The sequence below is a fragment of the Oncorhynchus tshawytscha genome, linkage group LG18 (genome assembly GCF_018296145.1).
Source record: "Oncorhynchus tshawytscha isolate Ot180627B linkage group LG18, Otsh_v2.0, whole genome shotgun sequence".
In the NCBI taxonomy this organism is placed as follows: domain Eukaryota; kingdom Metazoa; phylum Chordata; class Actinopteri; order Salmoniformes; family Salmonidae; genus Oncorhynchus; species Oncorhynchus tshawytscha.
Genome location: NC_056446.1, coordinates 41,983,629 through 42,008,949, shown reverse-complemented (window position 1 = coordinate 42,008,949; position 25,321 = coordinate 41,983,629). Strand labels below are relative to the sequence as shown.

The window sequence follows — 25,321 nt, the reverse complement described above, 5'->3', positions numbered from 1 at the left end:
TTTTTATTTATTTACTTTTCTGCTCTTTTGCACACCAATATCTCTACCTGTACATGACCATCTGATCATGTATCACTCCAGTGTTAATCTGCAAAATTGTAATTATTCGCCTACCTCCTCATGCCTTTTGCACACATTGTATATAGACTCCCCCTTTGTTTTCTACTGTGTTATTGACTTGTTAATTGTTTATTCCATGTGTAACTCTGTGTTGTCTGCTCACACTGCTATGCTTTATCTTGGCCAGGTCACAGTTGCAAATGAGAACTTGTTCTCAACTAGCCTACCTGGTTAAATAAAGGTGTTCTCAACTAGTCTACCTGGTTAAATAAAGGTGTTCTCAACTAGTCTACCTGGTTAAATAAAGGTGTTCTCAACTAGCCTACCTGGTTAAATAAAGGTGAAATAAAAAATAATTGAAATAAAATAAAAAAGGGTAGGTGTACTAATTTAAGGTAAGGGTTAAAGGGTAGGTGTATTAATTTAAGGTAAGGGTTAAAGGGTAGGTGTATTAATTTAAGGTAAGGGTTAAAGGGTAGGTGTATTAATTTAAGGTAAGGCTTAAAGGGTAGGTGTATTAATTTAAGGTAAGGGTTAAAGGGTAGGTGTATTAATTTAAGGTAAGGGTTAAAGGGTAGGTGTATTAATTTAAGGTAAGGGTTAAAGGGTAGGTGTATTAATTTAAGTTAAGGTAAGGGTTAAAGGGTAGGTGTATTAATTTAAGGTAAGGGTTAAAGGGTAGGTGTATTAATTTAAGTTAAGGTAAGGGTTAAAGGGTAGGTGTATTAATTTAAGTTAAGGTAAGGGTTAAAGGGTAGGTGTATTAATTTAAGGTAAGGGTTAAAGGGTAGGTGTATTAATTTAAGTTAAGGTAAGGGTTAAAGGGTAGGTGTATTAATTTAAGGTAAGGGTTAAAGGGTAGGTGTACTAATTTAAGTTAAGGTAAGGGTTAAAGGGTAGGTGTATTAATTTAAGGTAAGGGTTAAAGGGTAGGTGTATTAATTTAAGTTAAGGTAAGGGTTAAAGGGTAGGTGTACTAATTTAAGGTAAGGGTTAAAGGGTAGGTGTATTAATTTAAGTTAAGGTAAGGGTTAAAGGGTAGGTGTATTAATTTAAGGTAAGGGTTAAAGGGTAGGTGTACTAATTTAAGGTAAGGGTTAAAGGGTAGGTGTATTAATTTAAGGTAAGGGTTAAAGGGTAGGTGTATTAATGTAAGTTAAGGTAAGTGTGAAAGGGTAGGCGTATTAATTTAAGTTAAGGTAAGGGTTAAAGGGTAGGTGTACTAATTTAAGGTAAGGGTTAAAGGGTAGGTGTATTAATTTAAGGTAAGGGTTAAAGGGTAGGTGTATTCATTTAAGGTAAGGGTTAAAGGGTAGGTGTATTCATTTAAGGTAAGGGTTAAAGGGTAGGTGTATTAATTTAAGTTAAGGCAAGGGTTTAAGGGTAGGTGTATTAATTTAAGTTAAGGTAAGGGTTAAAGGGTAGGTGTATTCATTTAAGGTAAGGGTTAAAGGGTAGGTGTATTCATTTAAGGTAAGGGTTAAAGGGTAGGTGTATTCATTTAAGGTAAGGGTTAAAGGGTAGGTGTACTAATTTAAGTTAAGGTAAGGGTTAAAGGGTAGGTGTATTAATTTAAGGTAAGGGATAAAGGGTAGGTGTATTAATTTAAGGTAAGGGTTAAAGGGTTGGTGTATTAATTTAAGGTAAGGGTTAAAGGGTAGGTGTACTAATTTAAGTTAAGGTAAGGGTTAAAGGGTAGGTGTATTAATTTAAGGTAAGGGATAAAGGGTAGGTGTATTAATTTAAGGTAAGGGTTAAAGGGTAGGTGTATTCATTTAAGGTAAGGGTTAAAGGGTAGGTGTATTCATTTAAGGTAAGGGTTAAAGGGTGGTGTATTAATTTAAGGTAAGGGTTAAAGGGTAGGTGTATTAATTTAAGGTAAGGGTTAAAGGGTAGGTGTACTAATTTAAGTTAAGGTAAGGGTTAAAGGGTAGGTGTATTAATTTAAGGTAAGGGATAAAGGGTAGGTGTATTAATTTAAGGTAAGGGTTAAAGGGTAGGTGTATTCATTTAAGGTAAGGGTTAAAGGGTAGGTGTATTAATTTAAGTTAAGGTAAGGGTTAAAGGGTAGGTGTATTAATTTAAGTTAAGGGTTAAAGGGTAGGTGTATTAATTTAAGTTAAGGGTTAAAGGGTAGGTGTATTCATTTAAGGTAAGGGTTAAAGGGTAGGTGTATTCATTTAAGGTAAGGGTTAAAGGGTAGGTGTATTCATTTAAGGTAAGGGTTAAAGGGTAGGTGTATTCATTTAAGGTAAGGGTTAAAGGGTAGGTGTATTCATTTAAGGTAAGGGTTGAAGGGTAGGTGTATTAATTTAAGTTAAGGGTTAAAGGGTAGGTGTATTAATTTAAGTTAAGGTAAGGGTTAAAGGGTAGGTGTACTAATTTAAGGTAAGGGTTAAAGGGTAGGTGTATTAATTTAAGGTAAGGGTTAAAGGGTAGTTGTACTAATTTAAGTTAAGGTAAGGGTTAAAGGGTAGGTGTATTCATTTAAGGTAAGGGTTAAAGGGTAGGTGTATTCATTTAAGGTAAGGGTTAAAGGGTAGGTGTATTAATTTAACTTAAGGTAAGGGTTAAAGGGTAGGTGTACTAATTTAAGGTAAGGGTTAAAGGGTAGGTGTATTAATTTAAGGTAAGGGTTAAAGGGTAGGTGTACTAATTTAAGTTAAGGTAAGGGTTAAAGGGTAGGTGTATTCATTTAAGTTAAGGTAAGGGTTAAAGGGTAGGTGTATTAATTTAAGTTAAGGCAAGGGTTAAAGGGTAGGTGTATTAATTTAAGTTAAGGTAAGGGTTAAAGGGTAGGTGTATTAATTTAAGTTAAGGGTTAAAGGGTAGGTGTATTAATTTAAGTTAAGGTAAGGGTTAAAGGGTAGGTGTATTCATTTAAGGTAAGGGTTAAAGGGTAGGTGTATTAATTTAAGGTAAGGGTTAAAGGGTAGATGTATTAATTTAAGTTAAGGGTTAAAGGGTAGGTGTATTAATTTAAGGTAAGGGTTAAAGGGTAGGTGTACTAATTTAAGTTAAGGTAAGGGTTAAAGGGTAGGTGTATTAATTTAAGGTAAGGGTTAAAGGGTAGGTGTATTCGTTTAAGGTAAGGGTTAAAGGGTAGGTGTATTCATTTAAGGTAAGGGTTAAAGGGTAGGTGTATTCATTTAAGGTAAGGGTTAAAGGGTAGGTGTATTAATTTAAGTTAAGGTAAGGGTTAAAGGGTAGGTGTACTAATTTAAGGTAAGGGTTAAAGGGTAGGTGTATTAATTTAAGGTAAGGGTTAAAGGGTAGGTGTACTAATTTAAGTTAAGGTAAGGGTTAAAGGGTAGGTGTATTCATTTAAGTTAAGGTAAGGGTTAAAGGGTAGGTGTATTAATTTAAGTTAAGGTAAGGGTTAAAGGGTAGGTGTATTAATTTAAGTTAAGGGTTAAAGGGTAGGTGTATTAATTTAAGTTAAGGTAAGGGTTAAAGGGTAGGTGTATTAATTTAAGGTAAGGGTTAAAGGGTAGGTGTATTAATTTAAGTTAAGGTAAGGGTTAAAGGGTAGGTGTACTAATTTAAGGTAAGGTAAGGGTTAAAGGGTAGGTGTATTAATTTAAGGTAAGGGTTAAAGGGTAGGTGTATTAATTTAAGTTAAGGCAAGGGTTTAAGGGTAGGTGTATTAATTTAAGTTAAGGTAAGGGTTAAAGGGTAGGTGTACTAATTTAAGGTAAGGGTTAAAGGGTAGGTGTATTAATTTAAGGTAAGGGTTAAAGGGTAGGTGTATTAATTTAAGTTAAGGTAAGGGTTAAAGGGTAGGTGTATTAATTTAAGGTAAGGGTTAAAGGGTAGGTGTACTAATTTAAGTTAAGGTAAGGGTAGGTGTATTAATTTAAGGTAAGGGTTAAAGGGTAGGTGTATTCATTTAAGGTAAGGGTTAAAGGGTAGGTGTATTAATTTAAGGTAAGGGTTAAAGGGTAGGTGTATTCATTTAAGGTAAGGGTTAAAGGGTAGGTGTATTAATTTAAGTTAAGGTAAGGGTTAAAGGGTAGGTGTACTAATTTAAGGTAAGGGTTAAAGGGTAGGTGTATTAATTTAAGGTAAGGGTTAAAGGGTAGGTGTACTAATTTAAGTTAAGGTAAGGGTTAAAGGGTAGGTGTATTCATTTAAGTTAAGGGTTAAGGGTAGGTGTATTAATTTAAGGGTAAGGGTTAAAGGGTAGGTGTATTAATTTAAGGTAAGGGTTAAAGGGTAGGTGTATTCATTTAAGGTAAGGGTTAAAGGGTAGGTGTATTAATTTAAGTTAAGGTAAGGGTTAAAGGGTAGGTGTATTAATTTAAGTTAAGGGTTAAAGGGTAGGTGTATTAATTTAAGTTAAGGGTTAAAGGGTAGGTGTATTCATTTAAGGTAAGGGTTAAAGGGTAGGTGTATTCATTTAAGGTAAGGGTTAAAGGGTAGGTGTATTCATTTAAGGTAAGGGTTAAAGGGTAGGTGTATTCATTTAAGGTAAGGGTTAAAGGGTAGGTGTATTAATTTAAGGTAAGGGTTGAAGGGTAGGTGTATTAATTTAAGGGGTTAAAGGGTAGGTGTATTAATTTAAGTTAAGGTAAGGGTTAAAGGGTAGGTGTATTAATTTAAGGTAAGGGTTAAAGGGTAGTTGTACTAATTTAAGTTAAGGTAAGGGTTAAAGGGTAGGTGTATTAATTTAAGGTAAGGGTTAAAGGGTAGGTGTATTCATTTAAGGTAGGGTTAAAGGGTAGGTGTATTCATTTAAGGTAAGGGTTAAAGGGTAGGTGTATTAATTTAACTTAAGGTAAGGGTTAAAGGGTAGGTGTACTAATTTAAGGTAAGGGTTAAAGGGTAGGTGTATTAATTTAAGGTAAGGGTTAAAGGGTAGGTGTACTAATTTAAGTTAAGGTAAGGGTTAAAGGGTAGGTGTATTCATTTAAGTTAAGGTAGGTAGGTGTATTAATTTAAGTTAAGGCAAGGGTTAAAGGGTAGGTGTATTAATTTAAGTTAAGGTAAGGGTTAAAGGGTAGGTGTATTAATTTAAGTTAAGGGTAGGTGTATTAATTTAAGTTAAGGGTTAAAGGGTAGGTATATAATTTAAGTTAAGGTAAGGGTTAAAGGGTAGGTGTATTAATTTAAGGTAAGGGTTAAAGGGTAGATGTATTAATTTAAGTTAAGGGTTAAAGGGTAGGTGTATTAATTTAAGGTAAGGGTTAAAGGGTAGGTGTATTAATTTAAGTTAAGGTAAGGGTTAAAGGGTAGGTGTATTAATTTAAGGTAAGGGTTAAAGGGTAGGTGTATTCGTTTAAGGTAAGGGTTAAAGGGTAGGTGTATTCATTTAAGGTAAGGGTTAAAGGGTAGGTGTATTCATTTAAGGTAAGGGTTAAAGGGTAGGTGTATTAATTTAAGTTAAGGTAAGGGTTAAAGGATAGGTGTACTAATTTAAGGTAAGGGTTAAAGGGTAGGTGTATTAATTTAAGGTAAGGGTTAAAGGGTAGGTGTACTAATTTAAGTTAAGGTAAGGGTTAAAGGGTAGGTGTATTCATTTAAGTTAAGGTAAGGGTTAAAGGGTAGGTGTATTAATTTAAGTTAAGGTTTAAAGGGTAGGTGTATTAATTTAAGTTAAGGGTTAAAGGGTAGGTGTATTAATTTAAGTTAAGGTAAGGGTTAAAGGGTAGGTGTATTAATTTAAGGTAAGGGTTAAAGGGTAGGTGTATTAATTTAAGTTAAGGTAAGGGTTAAAGGGTAGGTGTATTAATTTAAGGTAAGGGTTAAAGGGTAGGTGTATTAATTTAAGGTAAGGGTTAAAGGGTAGGTGTACTAATTTAAGTTAAGGTAAGGGTTAAAGGGTAGGTGTATTCATTTAAGTTAAGGGTTAAAGGGTAGGTGTATTAATTTAAGTTAAGGTAAGGGTTAAAGGGTAGGTGTATTAATTTAAGGTAAGGGTTAAAGGGTAGGTGTATTAATTTAAGTTAAGGTAAGGGTTAAAGGGTAGGTGTATTAATTTAAGGTAAGGGTTAAAGGGTAGATGTATTAATTTAAGTTAAGGTAAGGGTTAAAGGGTAGGTGTATTAATTTAAGGTAAGGGTTAAAGGGTAGGTGTACTAATTTAAGTTAAGGTAAGGGTTAAAGGGTAGGTGTATTAATTTAAGGTAAGGTTAAAGGGTTGTAAATTTAAGGTAAGGGTTAAAGGGTGGTGTATTAATTTAAGGTAAGGGTTAAAGGGTAGGTGTATTAATTTAAGTTAAGGGTTAAAGGGTAGGTGTATTAATTTAAGGTAAGGGTTAAAGGTGTATTAATTTAAGGTAAGGGTTAAAGGGTAGGTGTATTCATTTAAGGTAAGGGTTAAAGGTAGGTGTATTCATTTAAGGTAAGGGTTAAAGGGTAGGTGTATTCATTTAAGGTAAGGGTTAAAGGGTAGGTGTATTAATTTAAGTTAAGGTAAGGGTTAAAGGGTAGGTGTACTAATTTAAGGTAAGGGTTAAAGGGTAGGTGTATTAATTTAAGGTAAGGGTTAAAGGGTAGGTGTACTAATTTAAGTTAAGGTAAGGGTTAAAGGGTAGGTGTATTCATTTAAGGTAAGGGTTAAAGGGTAGGTGTATTAATTTAAGGTAAGGTAAGTTAAAGGGTAGGTGTATTAATTTAAGGTAAGGGTTAAAGGGTAGGTGTATTAATTTAAGTTAAGGGTTAAAGGGTAGGTGTATTAATTTAAGTTAAGGTAAGGGTTAAAGGGTAGGTGTATTAATTTAAGGTAAGGGTTAAAGGGTAGGTATTTAATTTAAGTTAAGGTAAGGGTTAAAGGGTAGGTGTATTAATTTAAGGTAAGGGTTAAAGGGTAGGTGTATTAATTTAAGTTAAGGGTTAAAGGGTAGGTGTATTAATTTAAGTTAAGGTAAGGGTTAAAGGGTAGGTGTATTAATTTAAGGTAAGGGTTAAAGGGTAGGTGTACTAATTTAAGTTAAGGTAAGGGTTAAAGGGTAGGTGTATTAATTTAAGTTAAGGGTTAAAGGGTAGGTGTACTAATTTAAGGTAAGGGTTAAAGGGTAGGTGTTAATTTAAGGTAAGGGTTAAAGGGTAGGTGTATTAATTTAAGGTAAGGGTTAAAGGGTAGGTGTATTAATTTAAGTAAGGGTTAAGGGTTGTACTAATTTAAGTTAAGGTAAGGGTTAAAGGGTAGGTGTATTAATTTAATAAGGGATAAAGGGTAGGTGTATTAATTTAAGGTAAGGGTTAAAGGGTAGGTGTATTCATTTAAGGTAAGGGTTAAAGGGTATGTGTATTAATTTAAGTTAAGGTAAGGGTTAAAGGGTAGGTGTACTAATTTAAGGTAAGGGTTAAAGGGTAGGTGTACTAATTTAAGTTAAGGTAAGGGTTAAAGGGTAGGTGTATTAATTTAAGGTAATGGTTAAAGGGTATGTGTATTAATTTAAGTTTAGGTAAGGGTTACAGGGTAGGTGTATTAATTTAAGTTAAGGTAAGGGTTAAACGGTAGGTAATTTAAACAGAAATATTACATTTACATAAGTATTCACACCTTTGAGTCAATATTTTGTAGGAACATTCACTGTCTTCTTGGTAAACAACTCCAGTGTACAGTATATACAGGCCAGCAGAATACCACCCTGCATCCCACTGCTGGCTTGCTTCTGACGCTAAGCAGGGTTGGTCCTGGTTGGTCCCTGGATGGGAGACGGGTGTCCTGACTCTCTGTGGTCACTAAAATATCTCACTCATCGTAAGTGTGAACCCCGGTGTTCTGTCTAAATTCCCTATCTGACTCTCATACCATCATGGTCACCTAATCATCCCCAGTTTACAATTGGCTCATTCATCTTCTCTCCCCTGTAACTATTCCCCAGGTTGTTGCTGTAAATGAGAACGTGTTCTCAGTTAACTTTACCTGCTAAATAAAAATATATAAATTTGGCCTTCTGTTTGAGGTTATTGTCCTGCTGAAAGGTGAACTCATCTCCCAGTGTCTGTTGGAAAGCAGACTGAACCAGGTTTTCCTCCAGGATTTAACCTGTTCTTCGGTTTATTGCGTTTCTTTTTTATTGTGCAAAACTTCTCAGTCCCCAGCGGTGCAGCGGTCTAAAGCACTGCATCTCAGTGCAAGAGGCATCACTACAGTCCCTGGTTTGATTCCAGGCTCTATCACATCTGGCCATGATTGGGAGTTCTATAGTGTGGTGCACAATTGGCCCACCGTCGTCTGGGTTTGGCCGGAGTAGGCCGTTATTGTAAATAAGAATTTGTTCCTAACTGACTTGCCTAGTTACAAGCATACCGATTACATGATGCAGCCACCATTGTGCTTGAAAATATGGAAAGTGGTACTCAGTTACGCGTTGTGTTGGCAATAATAATAAGGCAATACATAGGCCATAGTAGCAGAGTAATTACAATTTAGCAGATTAACACTGGAGTGATAGATGAGCAGATGATGATGTTCAAGTAGAAATACTAGTGTGCAAAAGAGCAGAAAAGTAAATAAAAACAATATGGGGATGAGGGAGGTAGATTGGGTGGGCTATTTACAGATGGACTATGTACAGATGCAGCGATCGGTTAGCTGCTCAGATAGCAGATGTTTAAAGTTAGTGAGGGAAATGTAAGTCTCCAGCTTCAACGATTTTTGCAATTCGTTCCAGTCACTGGCAGCAGAGAACTGGAAGAAAAGGCTGCCAAAGGAAGTGTTGGCTTTGGGGATGACCAGTGAGATATACCTGCTGGAGCGCGTGCTACGAGTGGGTGCTGCTATTGTGACCTGTGAGCTGAGATAAGACGGGGCTTTACCTAGCATAGACTTTTAGATGACCTGGAGCCAGGGGGTCTGGCGACGAATATGTAGCGAGGGCCAACCGACTAGAGCATACAGGTCGCAGTGGTGGGTGGTATAAGGCGCTTTGGTAACAAAACGGATGGCACTGTGATAGACTACATCCAATTTGCTGAGTAGAGTATTGGAAGCTATTTTGTAGATGACATCACCGAAGTCGGGGATCGGTAGTCAGTTTTACTAGGGTAAGTTTGGCGGCGTGACTGAAGGAGGCTTTGTTGAGAAATAGAAAGCCGATTCTAGATTTGATTTTGGATTGGAGATGTTTGATATGAGTCTGGAAGACTCTGCCAGAGGTCCGGACAACAGGAAGACTCTGCCAGAGACAACAGGACCTCCGATTTGACACACTGAACTCTGTCTGCGAAGTAGTTGGTGAACCAGGCGAGTCAGTCATTTGAGAAACCAAGGCTATTGAGTCTGCCAATAGCCGAAAGTCGAAAGCCTTGACCAGGTCGAATACGGCTGCACAGTACTGTCTTTTATCGATGGCGGTTGTGATATCGTTTAGGACCGTGAGCGTGGCTGAGGTGCACCCGTGACCAGCCCAGAAACAGGATTGCATAGTGGAGAATGTACGGTGGGATTCAAAATGGTCGATGATCTGTTTATTAACTTGGCATTCGAAGACTTTAGAAAGGCAGGGCAGGATGGATATAGGTCTGTAACAGTTTGGTTCTAGAGTGTCAACCCCTTTGAAGAGGGGTTGACACCGCGGCAGCTTTCCAATCTTTAGGGATCTCGGACTAAACGAAAGAGAGGTTGAACAGACTGGTAATAGGGGTTGCAACAATGGTTGCGGATAATTTTAGAAAGAGAGGGTCCAGATTGTCTAGCCCAGCTGATTTTGCAGCTCTTTCAGAACATCTGCAATCTGGATTTGGGTGAAGGAGAAGCTGGGGGGGCTCGGGCAAGAAGCTGTGAGGGTTGCGGAGCTGTTGGCCGGGGACAGTAACATGTATAGTCTAGTGGTGGACAGTAACATGTATAGTCTAGTGGTGGACAGTAACATGTATAGTCTAGTGGTGGACAGTAACATGTCAAGTCTAGTGGTGGACAGTAACATGTATAGTCTAGTGGTGGACAGTAACATGTATAATGGTGGACAGTAACATGTAGTAACATGTCTAGTGGTGGACAGTAACATGTATAAGTGGTGGACAGTAACATGTATAGTGGTGGACAGTAACATGTATAGTCTAGTGGTGGACAGTAACATGTATAGTGGTGGACAGTAACATGTATAGTCTAGTGGTGGACAGTAACATGTCTAGTGGTGGACAGTAACATGTATAGTGGTGGACAGTAACATGTATAGTCTAGTGGTGGACAGTAACATGTCTAGTGGTGGACAGTAACATGTATAGTCTAGTGGTGGACAGTAACATGTCTAGTGGTGGACAGTAACATGTATAGTCTAGTGGTGGACAGTAACATGTATAGTCTAGTGGTGGGCAGTAACATGTCTAGTGGTGGACAGTAACATGTATAGTCTAGTGGTGGACAGTAACATGTCTAGTGGTGGACAGTAACATGTATAGTCTAGTGGTGGACAGTAACATGTATAGTCTAGTGGTGGACAGTAACATGTCTAGTGGTGGACAGTAACATGTATAGTGGTGGACAGTAACATGTATAGTCTAGTGGTGGGCAGTAACATGTCTAGTGGTGGACAGTAACATGTATAGTCTAGTGGTGGACACTAACATGTCTAGTGGTGGACAGTAACATGTATAGTCTAGTGGTGGACAGTAACATGTCTAGTGGTGGACAGTAACATGTATAGTCTAGTGGTGGACAGTAACATGTATAGTCTAGTGGTGGACAGTAACATGTATAGTCTAGTGGTGGACAGTAACATGTATAGTCTAGTGGTGGACAGTAACATGTATAGTGGTGGACAGTAACATGTATAGTCTAGTGGTGGACAGTAACATGTCTAGTGGTGGACAGTAACATGTATAGTCTAGTGGTGGACAGTAACATGTATAGTGGTGGACAGTAACATGTATAGTCTAGTGGTGGACAGTAACATGTATAGTCTAGTGGTGGACAGTAACATGTATAGTGGTGGACAGTAACATGTATAGTCTAGTGGTGGACAGTAACATGTATAGTCTAGTGGTGGACAGTAACATGTATAGTCTAGTGGTGGACAGTAACATGTATAGTCTAGTGGTGGACAGTAACATGTATAGTGGTGGACAGTAACATGTCTAGTGGTGGACAGTAACATGTCAAGTCTAGTGGTGGACAGTAACATGTATAGTGGTGGACAGTAACATGTATAGTGGTGGACAGTAACATGTATAGTCTAGTGGTGGACAGTAACATGTATAGTGGTGGACAGTAACATGTATAGTCTAGTGGTGGACAGTAACATGTATAGTCTAGTGGACAGTAACATGTATCTAGTGGTGGACAGTAACATGTATAGTAACAGTAACATGTATAGTCATAGTGGTGGACAGTAACATGTCTAGTGGTGGACAGTAACATGTATAGTCTAGTGGTGGACAGTAACATGTCTAGTGGTGGACAGTAACATGTATAGTCTAGTGGTGGACAGTAACATGTATAGTGGGTGGACAGTAACATGTATAGTCTAGTGGTGGAAGTAACATGTCTAGTCTAGTGGTGGACAGTAACATGTATAGTCTAGTGGTGGACAGTAACATGTATAGTGGTGGACAGTAACATGTATAGTCTAGTGGTGGACAGTAACATGTCTAGTGGTGGACAACATAACATGTGGACATAGTGGTGGACAGTAACATGTATAGTCTAGTGGTGGACAGTAACATGTATAGTCTAGGTGGACAGTAACATGTATAGTCTAGTGGTGGACAGTAACATGTCTAGTGGTGGACAGTAACATGTATAGTCTAGTGGTGGACAGTAACATGTAACAGTGGTGTAACATAGTCTAGTGGTGGTGGTGGAGTAACATGTATAGTGGTGGACAGTAACATGTATAGTCTAGTGGTGGACAGTAACATGTCTAGTGGTGGACAGTAACATGTCTAGTGGTGGACAGTAACATGTATAGTCTAGTGGTGGACAGTAACATGTCTAGTGGTGGACAGTAACATGTATAGTGGTGGACAGTAACATGTATAGTCTAGTGGTGGACAGTAACATGTCTAGTGGTGGACAGTAACATGTATAGTGGTGGACAGTAACATGTATAGTCTAGTGGTGGACAGTAACATGTCTAGTGGTGGACAGTAACATGTCTAGTGGTGGACAGTAACATGTAGTGGTGGAGTCTAGTGGTGGACAGTAACATGTATAGTCTAGTGGTGGACAGTAACATGTATAGTCTAGTGGTGGACAGTAACATGTATAGTCTAGTGGTGGACAGTAACATGTATAGTCTAGTGGTGGACAGTAACATGTATAGTGGTGGACAGTAACATGTATAGTCTAGTGGTGGACAGTAACATGTATAGTCTAGTGGTGGACAGTAACATGTATAGTCTAGTGGTGGACAGTAACATGTATAGTCTAGTGGTGGACAGTAACATGTATAGTCTAGTGGTGGACAGTAACATGTATAGTGGTGGACAGTAACATGTCTAGTGGTGGACAGTAACATGTCTAGTCTAGTGGTGGACAGTAACATGTATAGTCTAGTGGTGGACAGTAACACATAGTCTAGTGGTGGACAGTAACATGTATAGTCTAGTGGTGGACAGTAACATGTATAGTCTAGTGGTGGACAGTAACATGTATAGTCTAGTGGTGGACAGTAACATGTATAGTCTAGTGGTGGACAGTAACATGTATAGTCTAGTGGTGGACAGTAACATGTATAGTAGTGGACAGTAACATGTATAGTCTAGTGGTGGACAGTAACATGTATAGTCTAGGTGGACAGTAACATGTATAGTCTAGTGGTGGACAGTAACATGTATAGTCTAGTGGTGGACAGTAACATGTATAGTCTAGTGGTGGACAGTAACATGTATAGTGGTGGACAGTAACATGTATAGTCTAGTGGTGGACAGTAACATGTATAGTCTAGTGGACAGTAACATGTATAGTCTAGTGGTGGACAGTAACATGTATAGTCTAGTGGTGGACAGGAACATGTGGAACATAGTCTAGTGGTGGACAGTAACATGTATAGTCTAGTGGTGGACAGTAACATGTATAGTCTAGTGGTGGACAGTAACATGTATAGTCTAGTGGTGGACAGTAACATGTATAGTCTAGTGGTGGACAGTAACATGTATAGTCTAGTGGTGGACAGTAACATGTATAGTCTAGTGGTGGACAGTAACATGTCTAGTGGTGGACAGTAACATGTATAGTGGTGGACAGTAACATGTATAGTCTAGTGGTGGACAGTAACATGTATAGTGGTGGACAGTAACATGTATAGTCTAGTGGTGGACAGTAACATGTATAGTCTAGTGGTGGACAGTAACATGTATAGTCTAGTGGTGGACAGTAACATGTATAGTGGTGGACAGTAACATGTATAGTCTAGTGGTGGACAGTAACATGTATAGTCTAGTGGTGGACAGTAACATGTATAGTCTAGTGGTGGACAGTAACATGTATAGTAGTCTAGTGGTGGACAGTAACATGTATAGTCTAGTGGTGGACAGTAACATGTCTAGTGGTGGACAGTAACATGTATAGTGGTGGACAGTAACATGTATAGTCTAGGGTGGACAGTAACATGTATAGTCTAGTGGTGGACAGTAACATGTATAGTCTAGTGGTGGACAGTAACATGTATAGTGGTGGACAGTAACATGTATAGTCTAGTGGTGGACAGTAACATGTATCTAGTGGTGGACAGTAACATGTATAGTCTAGTGGTGGACAGTAACATGTATAGTCTAGTGGTGGACAGTAACATGTATAGTCTAGTGGTGGACAGTAACATGTATAGTCTAGTGGTGGAACATGTATATGTCTAGTGGTGGACAACATGTATAGTGGTGGTGGACATGTATAGTCTAGTGGTGGACAGTAACATGTATAGTGGTGGACAGTAACATGTATAGTGGTGGACAGTAACATGTATAGTGGTGGACAGTAACATGTATAGTCTAGTGGTGGACAGTAACATGTATAGTGGTGGACAGTAACATGTATAGTGGTGGACAGTAACATGTATAGTCTAGTGGTGGACAGTAACATGTATAGTCTAGTGGTGGACAGTAACATGTATAGTGGTGGACAGTAACATGTATAGTCTAGTGGTGGACAGTAACATGTATAGTCTAGTGGTGGACAGTAACATGTACAGTAACATGTATAGTCTAGTGGTGGACAGTAACATGTATAGTGGTGGACAGTAACATGTATACATGTCTAGTCCAGTGGGACAGTAACATGTATAGTCTAGTGGTGGACAGTAACATGTATAGTCTAGTGGTGGACAGTAACATGTATAGTCTAGTGGTGGACAGTAACATGTATAGTGGTGGACAGTAACATGTATCTAGTGGTGGACAGTAACATGTATAGTCCAGTGGTGGACAGTAACATGTATAGTCTAGTGGTGGACAGTAACATGTATAGTCTAGTGGTGGACAGTAACATGTATAGTCTAGTGTGGACAGTAACATGTCCAGTGGTGGACAGTAACATGTACAAACATGTATAGTCTAGTGGTGGACAGTAACATGTATAGTCTAGTGGTGGACAGTAACATGTATAGTCTAGTGGTGGACAGTGGTGGAACATGTATAGTGGTGGACAGTAACATGTATAGTCTAGTGGTGGACAGTAACATGTATAGTCTAGTGGTGGACAGTAACATGTATAGTGGTGGACAGTAACATGTATAGTCTAGTGGACAGTAACATGTATAGTCTAGTGGTGGACAGTAACATGTATAGTCCAGTGGTGGACAGTAACAACAGTGTGGTGGACAGTAACATGTATAGTCTAGTGGTGGACAGTAACATGTATAGTCTAGTGGTGGACAGTAACATGTATAGTCTAGTGGTGGACAGTAACATGTATAGTCTAGGTGGACAGTAACATGTATAGTCTAGTGGTGGACAGTAACATGTATAGTAGTGGTGGACAGTAACATGTGAACAGTAACATGTATATAGTCTAGTGGTGGACAGTAACATGTATAGTCTAGTGGTGGACAGTAACATTTATAGTGGTGGACAGTAACATGTATAGTGGTGGACAGTAACATGTATAGTCTAGTGGTGGACAGTAACATGTATAGTGGTGGACAGTAACATGTATAGTCTAGTGGTGGACAGTAACATGTATAGTGGTGGACAGTAACATGTATAGTCTAGTGGTGGACAGTAACATGTATAGTGGTGGACAGTAACATGTATAGTCTAGTGGTGGACAGTAACATGTATAGTCTAGTGGTGGGCAGTAACATGTATAGTCTAGTGGTGGACAGTAACATGTATAGTCTAGTGGTGGACAGTAACATGTCTAGTCCAGGTGGACAGTAACATGTATAGTCTAGTGGTGGACAGTAACATATAGTCTAGTGGTGGACAGTAACATGTATAGTCTAGTGGTGGACAGTAACATGTATAGTGGTGGACAGTAACATGTATAGTCTAGTGGTGGACAGTAACATGTATAGTCTAGTGGTGGACAGTAACATGTATAGTCTAGTGGTGGACAGTAACATGTATAGTGGTGGACAGTAACATGTATAGTCTAGTGGTGGACAGTAACATGTATAGTCTAGTGGTGGACAGTAACATGTATAGTGGTGGACAGTAACATGTATAGTCTAGTGGTGGACAGTAACATGTATAGTCTAGTGGTGGACAGTAACATGTATAGTAGTGGTGGACAGTAACATGTATAGTCTAGTGGTGGACAGTAACATGTATAGTCTAGTGGTGGACAGTAACATGTATAGTCTAGTGGTGGACAGTAACATGTATAGTGGTGGACAGTAACATGTATAGTCTAGTGGTGGACAGTAACATGTATAGTCTAGTGGTGGACAGTAACATGTATAGTGGTGGACAGTAACATGTATAGTCTAGTGGTGGACAGTAACATGTATAGTGGTGGACAGTAACATGTATAGTCTAGTGGTGGACAGTAACATGTATAGTCTAGTGGTGGACAGTAACATGTATAGTGGTGGACAGTAACATGTATAGTGGTGGACAGTAACATGTATAGTCTAGTGGTGGACAGTAACATGTATAGTGGTGGACAGTAACATGTATAGTCTAGTGGTGGACAGTAACATGTATAGTCTAGTGGTGGACAGTAACATGTATAGTGGTGGACAGTAACATGTATAGTCTAGTGGTGGACAGTAACATGTATAGTCTAGTGGTGGACAGTAACATGTATAGTGGTGGACAGTAACATGTATAGTGGTGGACAGTAACATGTATAGTCTAGTGGTGGACAGTAACATGTATAGTCTAGTGGTGGACAGTAACATGTATAGTCTAGTGGTGGACAGTAACATGTATAGTCTAGTGGTGGACAGTAACATGTATAGTGGTGGACAGTAACATGTATAGTCCAGTGGTGGACAGTAACATGTATAGTCTAGTGGTGGACAGTAACATGTATAGTCTAGTGGTGGACAGTAACATGTATAGTCTAGTGGTGGACAGTAACATGTATAGTCTAGTGGTGGACAGTAACATGTATAGTCCAGTGGTGGGACAGTAACATGTATAGTCTAGTGGTGGACAGTAACATGTATAGTCTAGTGGTGGACAGTAACATGTATAGTGGTGGACAGTAACATGTCTAGTGGTGGACAGTAACATGTCTAGTCTAGTGGTGGACAGTGTATAGTCTAGTGTGGATAGTCCAGTGGTGGACAGTGACATGTATAGTGGTGGACAGTAACATGTATAGTCTAGTGGTGGACAGTAACATGTATAGTCTAGTGGTGGACAGTAACATGTATAGTGGTGGACAGTAACATGTATAGTCTAGTGGTGGACAGTAACATGTATAGTCTAGTGGTGGACAGTAACATGTATAGTCTAGTGGTGGACAGTAACATGTATAGTCCAGTGGTGGACAGTAACATGTATAGTGGTGGACAGTAACATGTATAGTCTAGTATAGTCTAGTGGTGGACAGTAACATGTATAGTCTAGTGGTGGACAGTAACATGTATAGTCTAGTGGTGGACAGTAACATGTATAGTGGTGGACAGTAACATGTATAGTCTAGTGGTGGACAGTAACATGTATAGTGGTGGACAGTAACATGTATAGTGGTGGACAGTAACATGTATAGTCTAGTGGTGGACAGTAACATGTATAGTGGTGGACAGTAACATGTATAGTCTAGTGGTGGACAGTAACATGTATAGTCTAGTGGTGGACAGTAACATGTATAGTCTAGTGGTGGACAGTAACATGTCTAGTGGTGGACAGTAACATGTCATAGTCTAGTGGTGGACAGTAACATGTATAGTGGTGGACAGTAACATGTAGTGGTGGACAGTAACATGTATAGTCTAGTGGTGGACAGTAACATGTCTAGTGGTGGACAGTAACATGTATAGTCTAGTGGTGGACAGTAACATGTATAGTCTAGTGGTGGACAGTAACATGTATAGTGGTGGACAGTAACATGTATAGTCTAGTGGTGGTGGACAGTAACATGTATAGTCTAGTGGTGGACAGTAACATGTATAGTGGTGGTGGACAGTAACATGTATAGTCTAGTGGTGGACAGTAACATGTAGTCTAGTGGTGGACAGTAACATGTATAGTCTAGTGGTGGACAGTAACATGTATAGTGGTGGACAGTAACATGTATAGTATAGTGGTGGACAGTAACATGTATAGTCTAGTGGTGGACAGTAACATGTATAGTCTAGTGGTGGACAGTAACATGTATAGTCTAGTGGTGGACAGTAACATGTATAGTCTAGTGGTGGACAGTAACATGTCTAGTGGTGGACAGTAACATGTATAGTGGTGGACAGTAATGTATATGTATAGTGGGTGGACAGTAACATGTATAGTGGTGGACAGTAACATGTATAGTCTAGTGGTGGACAGTAACATGTCTAGTGGTGGACAGTAACATGTCTAGTCCAGTGTTGGACAGTAACATGTCTAGTCTAGTGGTGGACAGTAACATGTATAGTGGTGGACAGTAACATGTATAGTCTAGTGGTGGACAGTAACATGTAGTCTAGTGGTGGAGTGTGGTGGACAGTAACATGTATAGTCTAGGTGGACAGTAACATGTATAGTCTAGTGGTGGACAGTAACATGTATAGTGGGTGGACAGTAACATGTATAGTGGTGGACAGTAACATGTATAGTCTAGGTGGACAGTAACATGTATAGTCTAGTGGTGGACAGTAACATGTATAGTCTAGGTGGACAGTAACATGGTGGTGGAGTAACATGTATAGTGGTGGACAGTAACATGTATAGTCTAGTGGTGGACAGTAACATGTGGACAGTAACATGTAGTGGTGGACAGTAACATGTATAGTCTAGTGGTGGACAGTAACATGTATAGTCTAGTGGTGGACAGTAACATGTATAGTGGTGGACAGTAACATGTATAGTGGTGGACAGTAACATGTATAGTGGTGGAGTGGTGGACAGTAACATGTATAGTCTAGTGGTGGACAGTAACATGTATAGTCTAGTGGTGGACAGTAACATGTATAGTCTAGTGGTGGACAGTAACATGTATAGTGTGTGGACAGTAACATGTATAGTCTAGTGGTGGACAGTAACATGTATAGTCTAGTGGTGGACAGTAACATGTATAGTGGTGGACAGTAACATGTATAGTGGTGGACAGTATGTACATGTATATGTATAGTGGTGGACAGTAACATGTATAGTCTAGTGGTGGACAGTAACATGTATAGTCTAGTGGTGGACAGTAACATGTATAGTCTAGTGGTGGACAGTAACATGTATAGTCTAGTGGTGGACAGTAACATGTATAGTCAGTAACATGTGGACACAGTAACATGTATGGTGGACAGTCCAGTGGTGGACAGTAACATGTATAGTCTAGTGGTGGACAGTAACATGTATAGTCTAGTGGTGGACAGTAACATGTATAGTCTAGTGGTGGACAGTAACATGTATAGTGGTGGACAGTAACATGTATAGTGTGTGGACAGTAACATGTATAGTGGTGGTGGACAGTAACATGTCTAGTCTAGTGGTGGACAGTAACATGTATAGTCTAGTGGTGGACAGTAACATGTATAGTCTAGTGGTGGACAGTAACATGTATAGTGGTGGACAGTGGTGGACAGTGGTGGACACATGTATAGTCTAGTGGTGGACAGTAACATGTATAGTGGTGGACAGTAACATGTATAGTCTAATGGTGGGCAGTAACATGTATAGTGGTGGACAGTAACATGTATAGTCTAGTGGTGGACAGTAACATGTATAGTCTAGTGGTGGACAGTAACATGTATAGTGGTGGACAGTAACATGTATAGTCTAGTGGTGGACAGTAACATGTATAGTCTAGTGGTGGACAGTAACATGTATAGTCTAGTGGTGGACAGTAACATGTATAGTGGTGGACAGTAACATGTATAGTCTAGTGGTGGACAGTAACATGTATAGTGGTGGACAGTAACATGTATAGTGGTGGACAGTAACATGTATAGTCTAGTGGTGGACAGTAACATGTATAGTCTAGTGGTGGACAGTAACATGTCTAGTGGTGGACAGTAACATGTATAGTCTAGTGGTGGACAGTAACATGTATAGTGGTGGACAGTAACATGTCTAGTGGTGGACAGTAACATGTATAGTCTAGTGGTGGACAGTAACATGTATAGTCTAGTGGTGGACAGTAACATGTATAGTGGTGGACAGTAACATGTATAGTCTAGTGGTGGACAGTAACATGTATAGTCTAGTGGTGGACAGTAACATGTATAGTCTAGTGGTGGACAGTAACATGTATAGTCTAGTGGTGGACAGTAACATGTATAGTGTAGTGGTGGACAGTAACATGTATAGTCTAGTGGTGGACAGTAACATGTATAGTCTAGTGGTGGACAGTAACATGTATAGTGGTGGACAGTAACATGTATAGTCTAGTGGTGGACAGTAACATGTATAGTGGTGGACAGTAACATGTATAGTCTAGTGGTGGACAGTAACATGTATAGTCTAGTGGTGGACAGTAACATGTATAGTGGTGGACAGTAACATGTATAGTCTAGTGGTGGACAGTAACATGTCTAGTGGTGGACAGTAACATGTATAGTCTAGTGGTGGACAGTAACATGTATAGTCTAGTGGTGGACAGTAACATGTATAGTCTAGTGGTGGACAGTAACATGTATAGTCTAGTGGTGGACAGTAACATGTATAGTCTAGTGGTGGAGAGTAACATGTCTAGTGGTGGACAGTAACATGTATAGTCTAGTGGTGGACAGGTGATATCTTAGTATATAAAAATCCAATTGCACTTTGTCAACAATGTGCCATTTAAGAACATTTTCAGTTAAGGCCGACTTATGCAGCATTTACCATGAGTGAGTTGTCTGTGACAGCATTTATCTGTGACTGCGTAGTCCGTGACAGCATTTATCTGTGACTGCGTTGTCCTTCACTGCGTAGTCCGTGACAGCATTTATCCGTGACTGCGTTGTCCGTGACAGCATTTATCTGTGACTGCGTTGTCCGTGACAGCATTTATCTGTGACTGCGTTGTCCGTGACAGCATTTATCTGTGACTGCGTTGTCCGTGACAGCATTTATCTGTGACTGCGTTGTCCGTGACAGCATTTATCTGTGACTGCGTTGTCTGTGACAGCATTTATCCGTGACTGCGTTGTCTGTGACAGCATTTATCTGTGTCTGCGTTGTCCGTGACAGCATTTATCTGTGTCTGCGTTGTCCTTCACTGCATTGTCCGTGACAGCATTTATCTGTGACTGCGTTGTCTGTGACAGCATTTATCTGTGTCTGCGTTGTCCTTCACTGCGTAGTCCGTGACAGCATTTATCTGTGACTGCATTGTCTGTGACAGCATTTACCCGTGACTGCGTTGTCCGTGACAGAATTGATCTGTGACTGCGTTGTCCGTGACAGCATTTATCTGTGACTGCGTTGTCCGTGGCAGCATTTATCTGTGACTGCGTTGTCTGTGACAGCATTTACCCGTGAATGCGTGGTCCTTCACTGCGTTGTACGTGACAGCATTTATCCGTGACTGCGTTGTCCGTGAAAGCAGGAACATTGCCTTTAAAACATTGACAATAAGACGTGATCAGATTGAATCCAGCCAGGCCTTAGATGATAGCGTAGGTCATTACCTGTGAGGTTTGTCCATTCTGGTGTAGATAAAAGTCACAGAAAATGAGAAAAATGTAACTACATATGTGCAAATACCCCAAAGTGTCTGACTGTTAACTGATTGTTGCTGATTGTGACTTTTGAGAGCTAGTGAGAACAGAGAGGTTATACTCAGGATGAGATATTCAGCTGACATCAATAAGCAACCAAATATAACTATCGCTGTTCTGATTCATTAAGACATCTAGAATTAGATGTGTTTTTGGTTGTTGACTCAATTAGACCATGCCCATTTCAAGTTTATATTTCCCCCAAAATAAAAAAGTTATTTCACAATATTTAGGCAAGTTAGCTGGCTCTCTTTGTAATGTACCCCGTTGCTAATCTCGAAACTAAATTAATTGCTGTTGCTATGACATTTATCTGTGGTTCCGTTCTAGATAAGTATCTTTTTCCGCAGTGAGAATATAACATTATGGCTTGCGATATGGATTGATAATTCATTTAACACAACACATTTAAAAAAAATCTCTCTCTCTCTCTCTCTCTCTCTCTCTCTCTCTCTCTCTCTCTCTCTCTCTCTCTCTCTCTCTCTCTCTCTCTCTCTCTCTCTCTCTCTCTCTCTCTCTCTCTGTCTCTCTCTCTCTCTCTCTCTCTCTCTCTCTCTCTCTCTCTCTCTCTCTCTCTCTCTCTCTCTCTCTCTCTCTCTCTCTCTCTCTCTCTCTGTCTCTCTCTCTCTCTCTCTCTCTCTTCAATTCAAAAGGCTTTATTGGCATGGGGAAAATCATGTTAACATTGCCAAAGCAAGTGAAATAGATAATAAACAAAAGTGAAATAAACAATATAAAATTAACAGTAAACATTACACTTACAAAAGTTATGGGTTGTACAACGTGTAACACCTGTGCATGTTATGGATCACATCAGGGTTCGTCATTTCTCTCTCTCTCTCTCTCTCTCTCTCTCTCTCTCTCTCTCTCTCTCCCTCTCTCTTTCTCACACCAGGTGCTAAGTTTCCCATTAAGTGGACAGCTCCAGAGGCCATCAACTTTGGAACGTTCAGTATAAAGTCAGACGTCTGGTCTTTCGGCATCCTGCTGACTGAGATAGTTACCTATGGAAGAATTCCCTATCCAGGTAAAAGCACAGACAGGAATGGCTGAGACAGGGCCCAAACCACAGACAGGAATGGCTGAGACAGGGCCCAAACCACAGACAGGAATGGCTGAGACAGGGCCCAAACCACAGACAGGAATGGCTGAGACAGGGCCCATACCACAGACAGGAATGGCTGAGACAGGGCCCAAACCACAGACAGGAATGGCTGAGACAGGGCCCAAACCACAGGCAGTAGTGGCTGAGACAGGGCCCAAACCACAGACAGGAATGGCTGAGACAGGGCCCAAACCACAGACAGGAATGGCTGAGACAGGGCCCAAACCACAGACAGTAGTGGCTGAGACAGGGCCCAAACCAGAGACAGGTATGGCTGAGACAGGGCCCAAACCACAGACAGGAATGGCTGAGACAGGGCCCAAACCACAGACAGTAGTGGCTGAGACAGGGCCCAAACCACAGACAGGAATGGCTGAGACAGGGCCCATACCACAGACAGGAATGGCTGAGACAGGGCCCATACCACAGACAGGAATGGCTGAGACAGGGCCCAAACCAGAGACAGGAATGGCTGAGACAGGGCCCAAACCACAGACAGGAATGGCTGAGACAGGGCCCAAACCACAGACAGGAATGGCTGAGACAGGGCCCATACCACAGACAGGAATGGCTGAGACAGGGCCCATACCACAGACAGGAATGGCTGAGACAGGGCCCAAACCAGAGACAGGAATGGCTGAGACAGGGCCCAAACCACAGACAGGAATGGCTGAGACAGGGCCCAAACCACAGACAGTAGTGGCTGAGACAGGGCCCAAACCACAGACATGAATGGTAGAGACAGGGCCCAAACCACAGACATGAATGGTAGAGACAGGGCCCAAACACAGACAGTCATCAGCAACACCACTAGACCAGACCTGGGCACCAGGAATATCCTTTCTCTCTCTTAACACCCCCTCCCTCCCTCCCCCTCCATCCCTCCCCCTCTCCCTCCCTCCCTCCCTCCCTCCCTCCCTCCCTCCCTCCCTCCCTCCCTCCCTCCCTCCCTCCCTCCCTCCCTCCCTGCCCCCCTCTCCATCCCTCCCGCCTCCCTCCCTCCCCCTCTCCCTCCCTCCCTCCCTCCCTCCCCCTCTCCCTCCCTCCCTCCCTCCCTCCCTCCCCTCTCCCTCCCTACCTCCCTCCCTCCCCCCTCCCCCCTCTCCCTCCCTCCCTCCCTCCCTCCCTCCCCCTCCCTCCCTCCCTCCCTCCCTCCCTCCCTCCCTCCCTCCCTCCCTCCCTCCCTCCCCCTCTCCCTCCCTCCCTGTCCCTCCCTCCCTCCCCCCCTCCCTCCCTCCCTCCCTCCCTCCCTCCCTCCCTCCCTCCCTCCCTCCCTCCCTCCCTCCCCTCCCTCCCTCCCTCCCTCTCCTCTCCTCCCCTCCCTCCCTCCCTCCCTCCCTCCCTCCCTCCCTCCCTCCCTCCCTCCCTCCCTCCCTCCCTCCCTCCCTCCCTCCCTCCCTCCCTCCTCTCTCTCTCTCTCTCTCTCTCTCTCTCTCCCTCCCCCTCTCCCTCCCTCCCTCCCTCCCTCCCTCCCTGCCCCTCTCCATCCCTCCCTCCCCCTCTCCCTCCCTCCCTCCTCCTCTCCCTCCCTCCCTCCACCTCCCCTCCCTCCCTCCCCCCCTCCCTCCCTCCCTCCCCCTCCCCCTCCCCTCCCCCTCTCCTCCCTCCCTCCCTCCCTCTCTCTCTCTCTGTCTCTCTCTCCCTCCCCAGGTATGACAAACCCTGATGTGATTCGTAACCTGGACAGGTGTTACAGGATGCCCTGTCCGGAGGGTTGTCCTGAGGAACTATATGACCTCATGATGACCTGCTGGAAGGAGAGACCAGAGGAACGGCCCACCTTCGAACACCTGCAGGAAACTCTCAATGACTTCTTCATTGCCACTGAGGGACAGTATGAGATGCAGATCTGACGGTGAACTCAAAATCATCATTCAATGCTTCTGTCAAAGCCCCCCCCCCCCAGGACTAATGTTTTGTTGTAACGCTCAAGGAGCACATGGAAATTTCATCTCTACATCCTTACATGTCCATAGTACGAGATGCAGCCCTGATTGAACCAAGCCATGATGTAGTGAGATTGCCCTGGTTGGCCCATGTTTACTCAACACAGATCTACTATAGTTGCTGCCTGGACCATGCTAAAAAAGGACCATGTGAAAAGATAGGAAAGTATCAAAGCCAAGACAGTTTGTTTCGGGTCGGCACAGTAGTGTGAAAAGAGTACGACTATCAGAGATTCAGCCCTGAGACTGGTTCATTAATACAAGAGGACGGCAATGGAAACCTCACAGAGTTTGAAGTAGAAAGAGACTCCTGCATCTGACTGCACTTATTTACGTTGGTCCTCTTGTCTGTTGAGGACTTGTGGCATAGCCATAGAAAGAGAAATGGATTTAAACAGACAGACTGATGAAACGAGACAAAACGAGAGGCCAATGGATTGACCAAGATGACGATATGGGACCGATAGAGACACAAACTGATCCTGAGACGGGTGGGTGGGGTGGGGTGGGGTGGGGTGCAACAGTGTTTTGGCATGGTTTTGGTTATGGTATGGGCACGGTCGGGACAGGACCTCATAGACTTGCCTACATACTACTCTTTCTCTTGGTTCCTCGTGGAAAAAAAGGCTTCTACAACAGAACATATCTACATGTCTGGCCTCCTCTGCTCCTTTATACAGTCATTTTAATGTGCATACAACGCTATAGGGCCTCTGAATTATGAAATTTGATCAATAAAGATGTATATTATTGGTAATTTAATTGATGCTGCATTTCGAGTGAATTTTGAGAACCATATGACATGAGCTTACGGTAAAGTCCCCCCCACATGGTAAAATGACTATTTGTGCCTACTGTGGTAAATATTGACTAGCTGATAAAATAGCACTGTAGGATGATAGATGGGTAGGATCTTACTGGGTACATTGTTACAATGGGGATGGTTGTTAGATTGTGACAAGCAACCTCAACATCAATGTCCATTTGAAATAAAACTCTCCCTTTTCCCTCTTTTCAATAAAAAAACAAAGTCATTGCTT

At 41.3% G+C, this 25,321-nt stretch overlaps 1 protein-coding gene across 1 annotated transcript in view; it reads left to right on the top strand.

The window, feature by feature from the left end:
- Nucleotides 1-25,043, top strand: part of blk (BLK proto-oncogene, Src family tyrosine kinase) — a 46,058-nt gene extending 21,015 nt beyond the window's left edge. Inside the window, exons 12-13 of the mRNA XM_042301107.1 lie at nucleotides 22,126-22,257; nucleotides 23,986-25,043. Of these exons, the coding sequence (XP_042157041.1) occupies nucleotides 22,126-22,257; nucleotides 23,986-24,188 (335 nt within the window). The 3' untranslated portion in view covers nucleotides 24,189-25,043. The remainder of the gene's footprint in view (nucleotides 1-22,125; nucleotides 22,258-23,985) is intronic.
- Nucleotides 25,044-25,321: the final 278 nt, after the last annotated feature.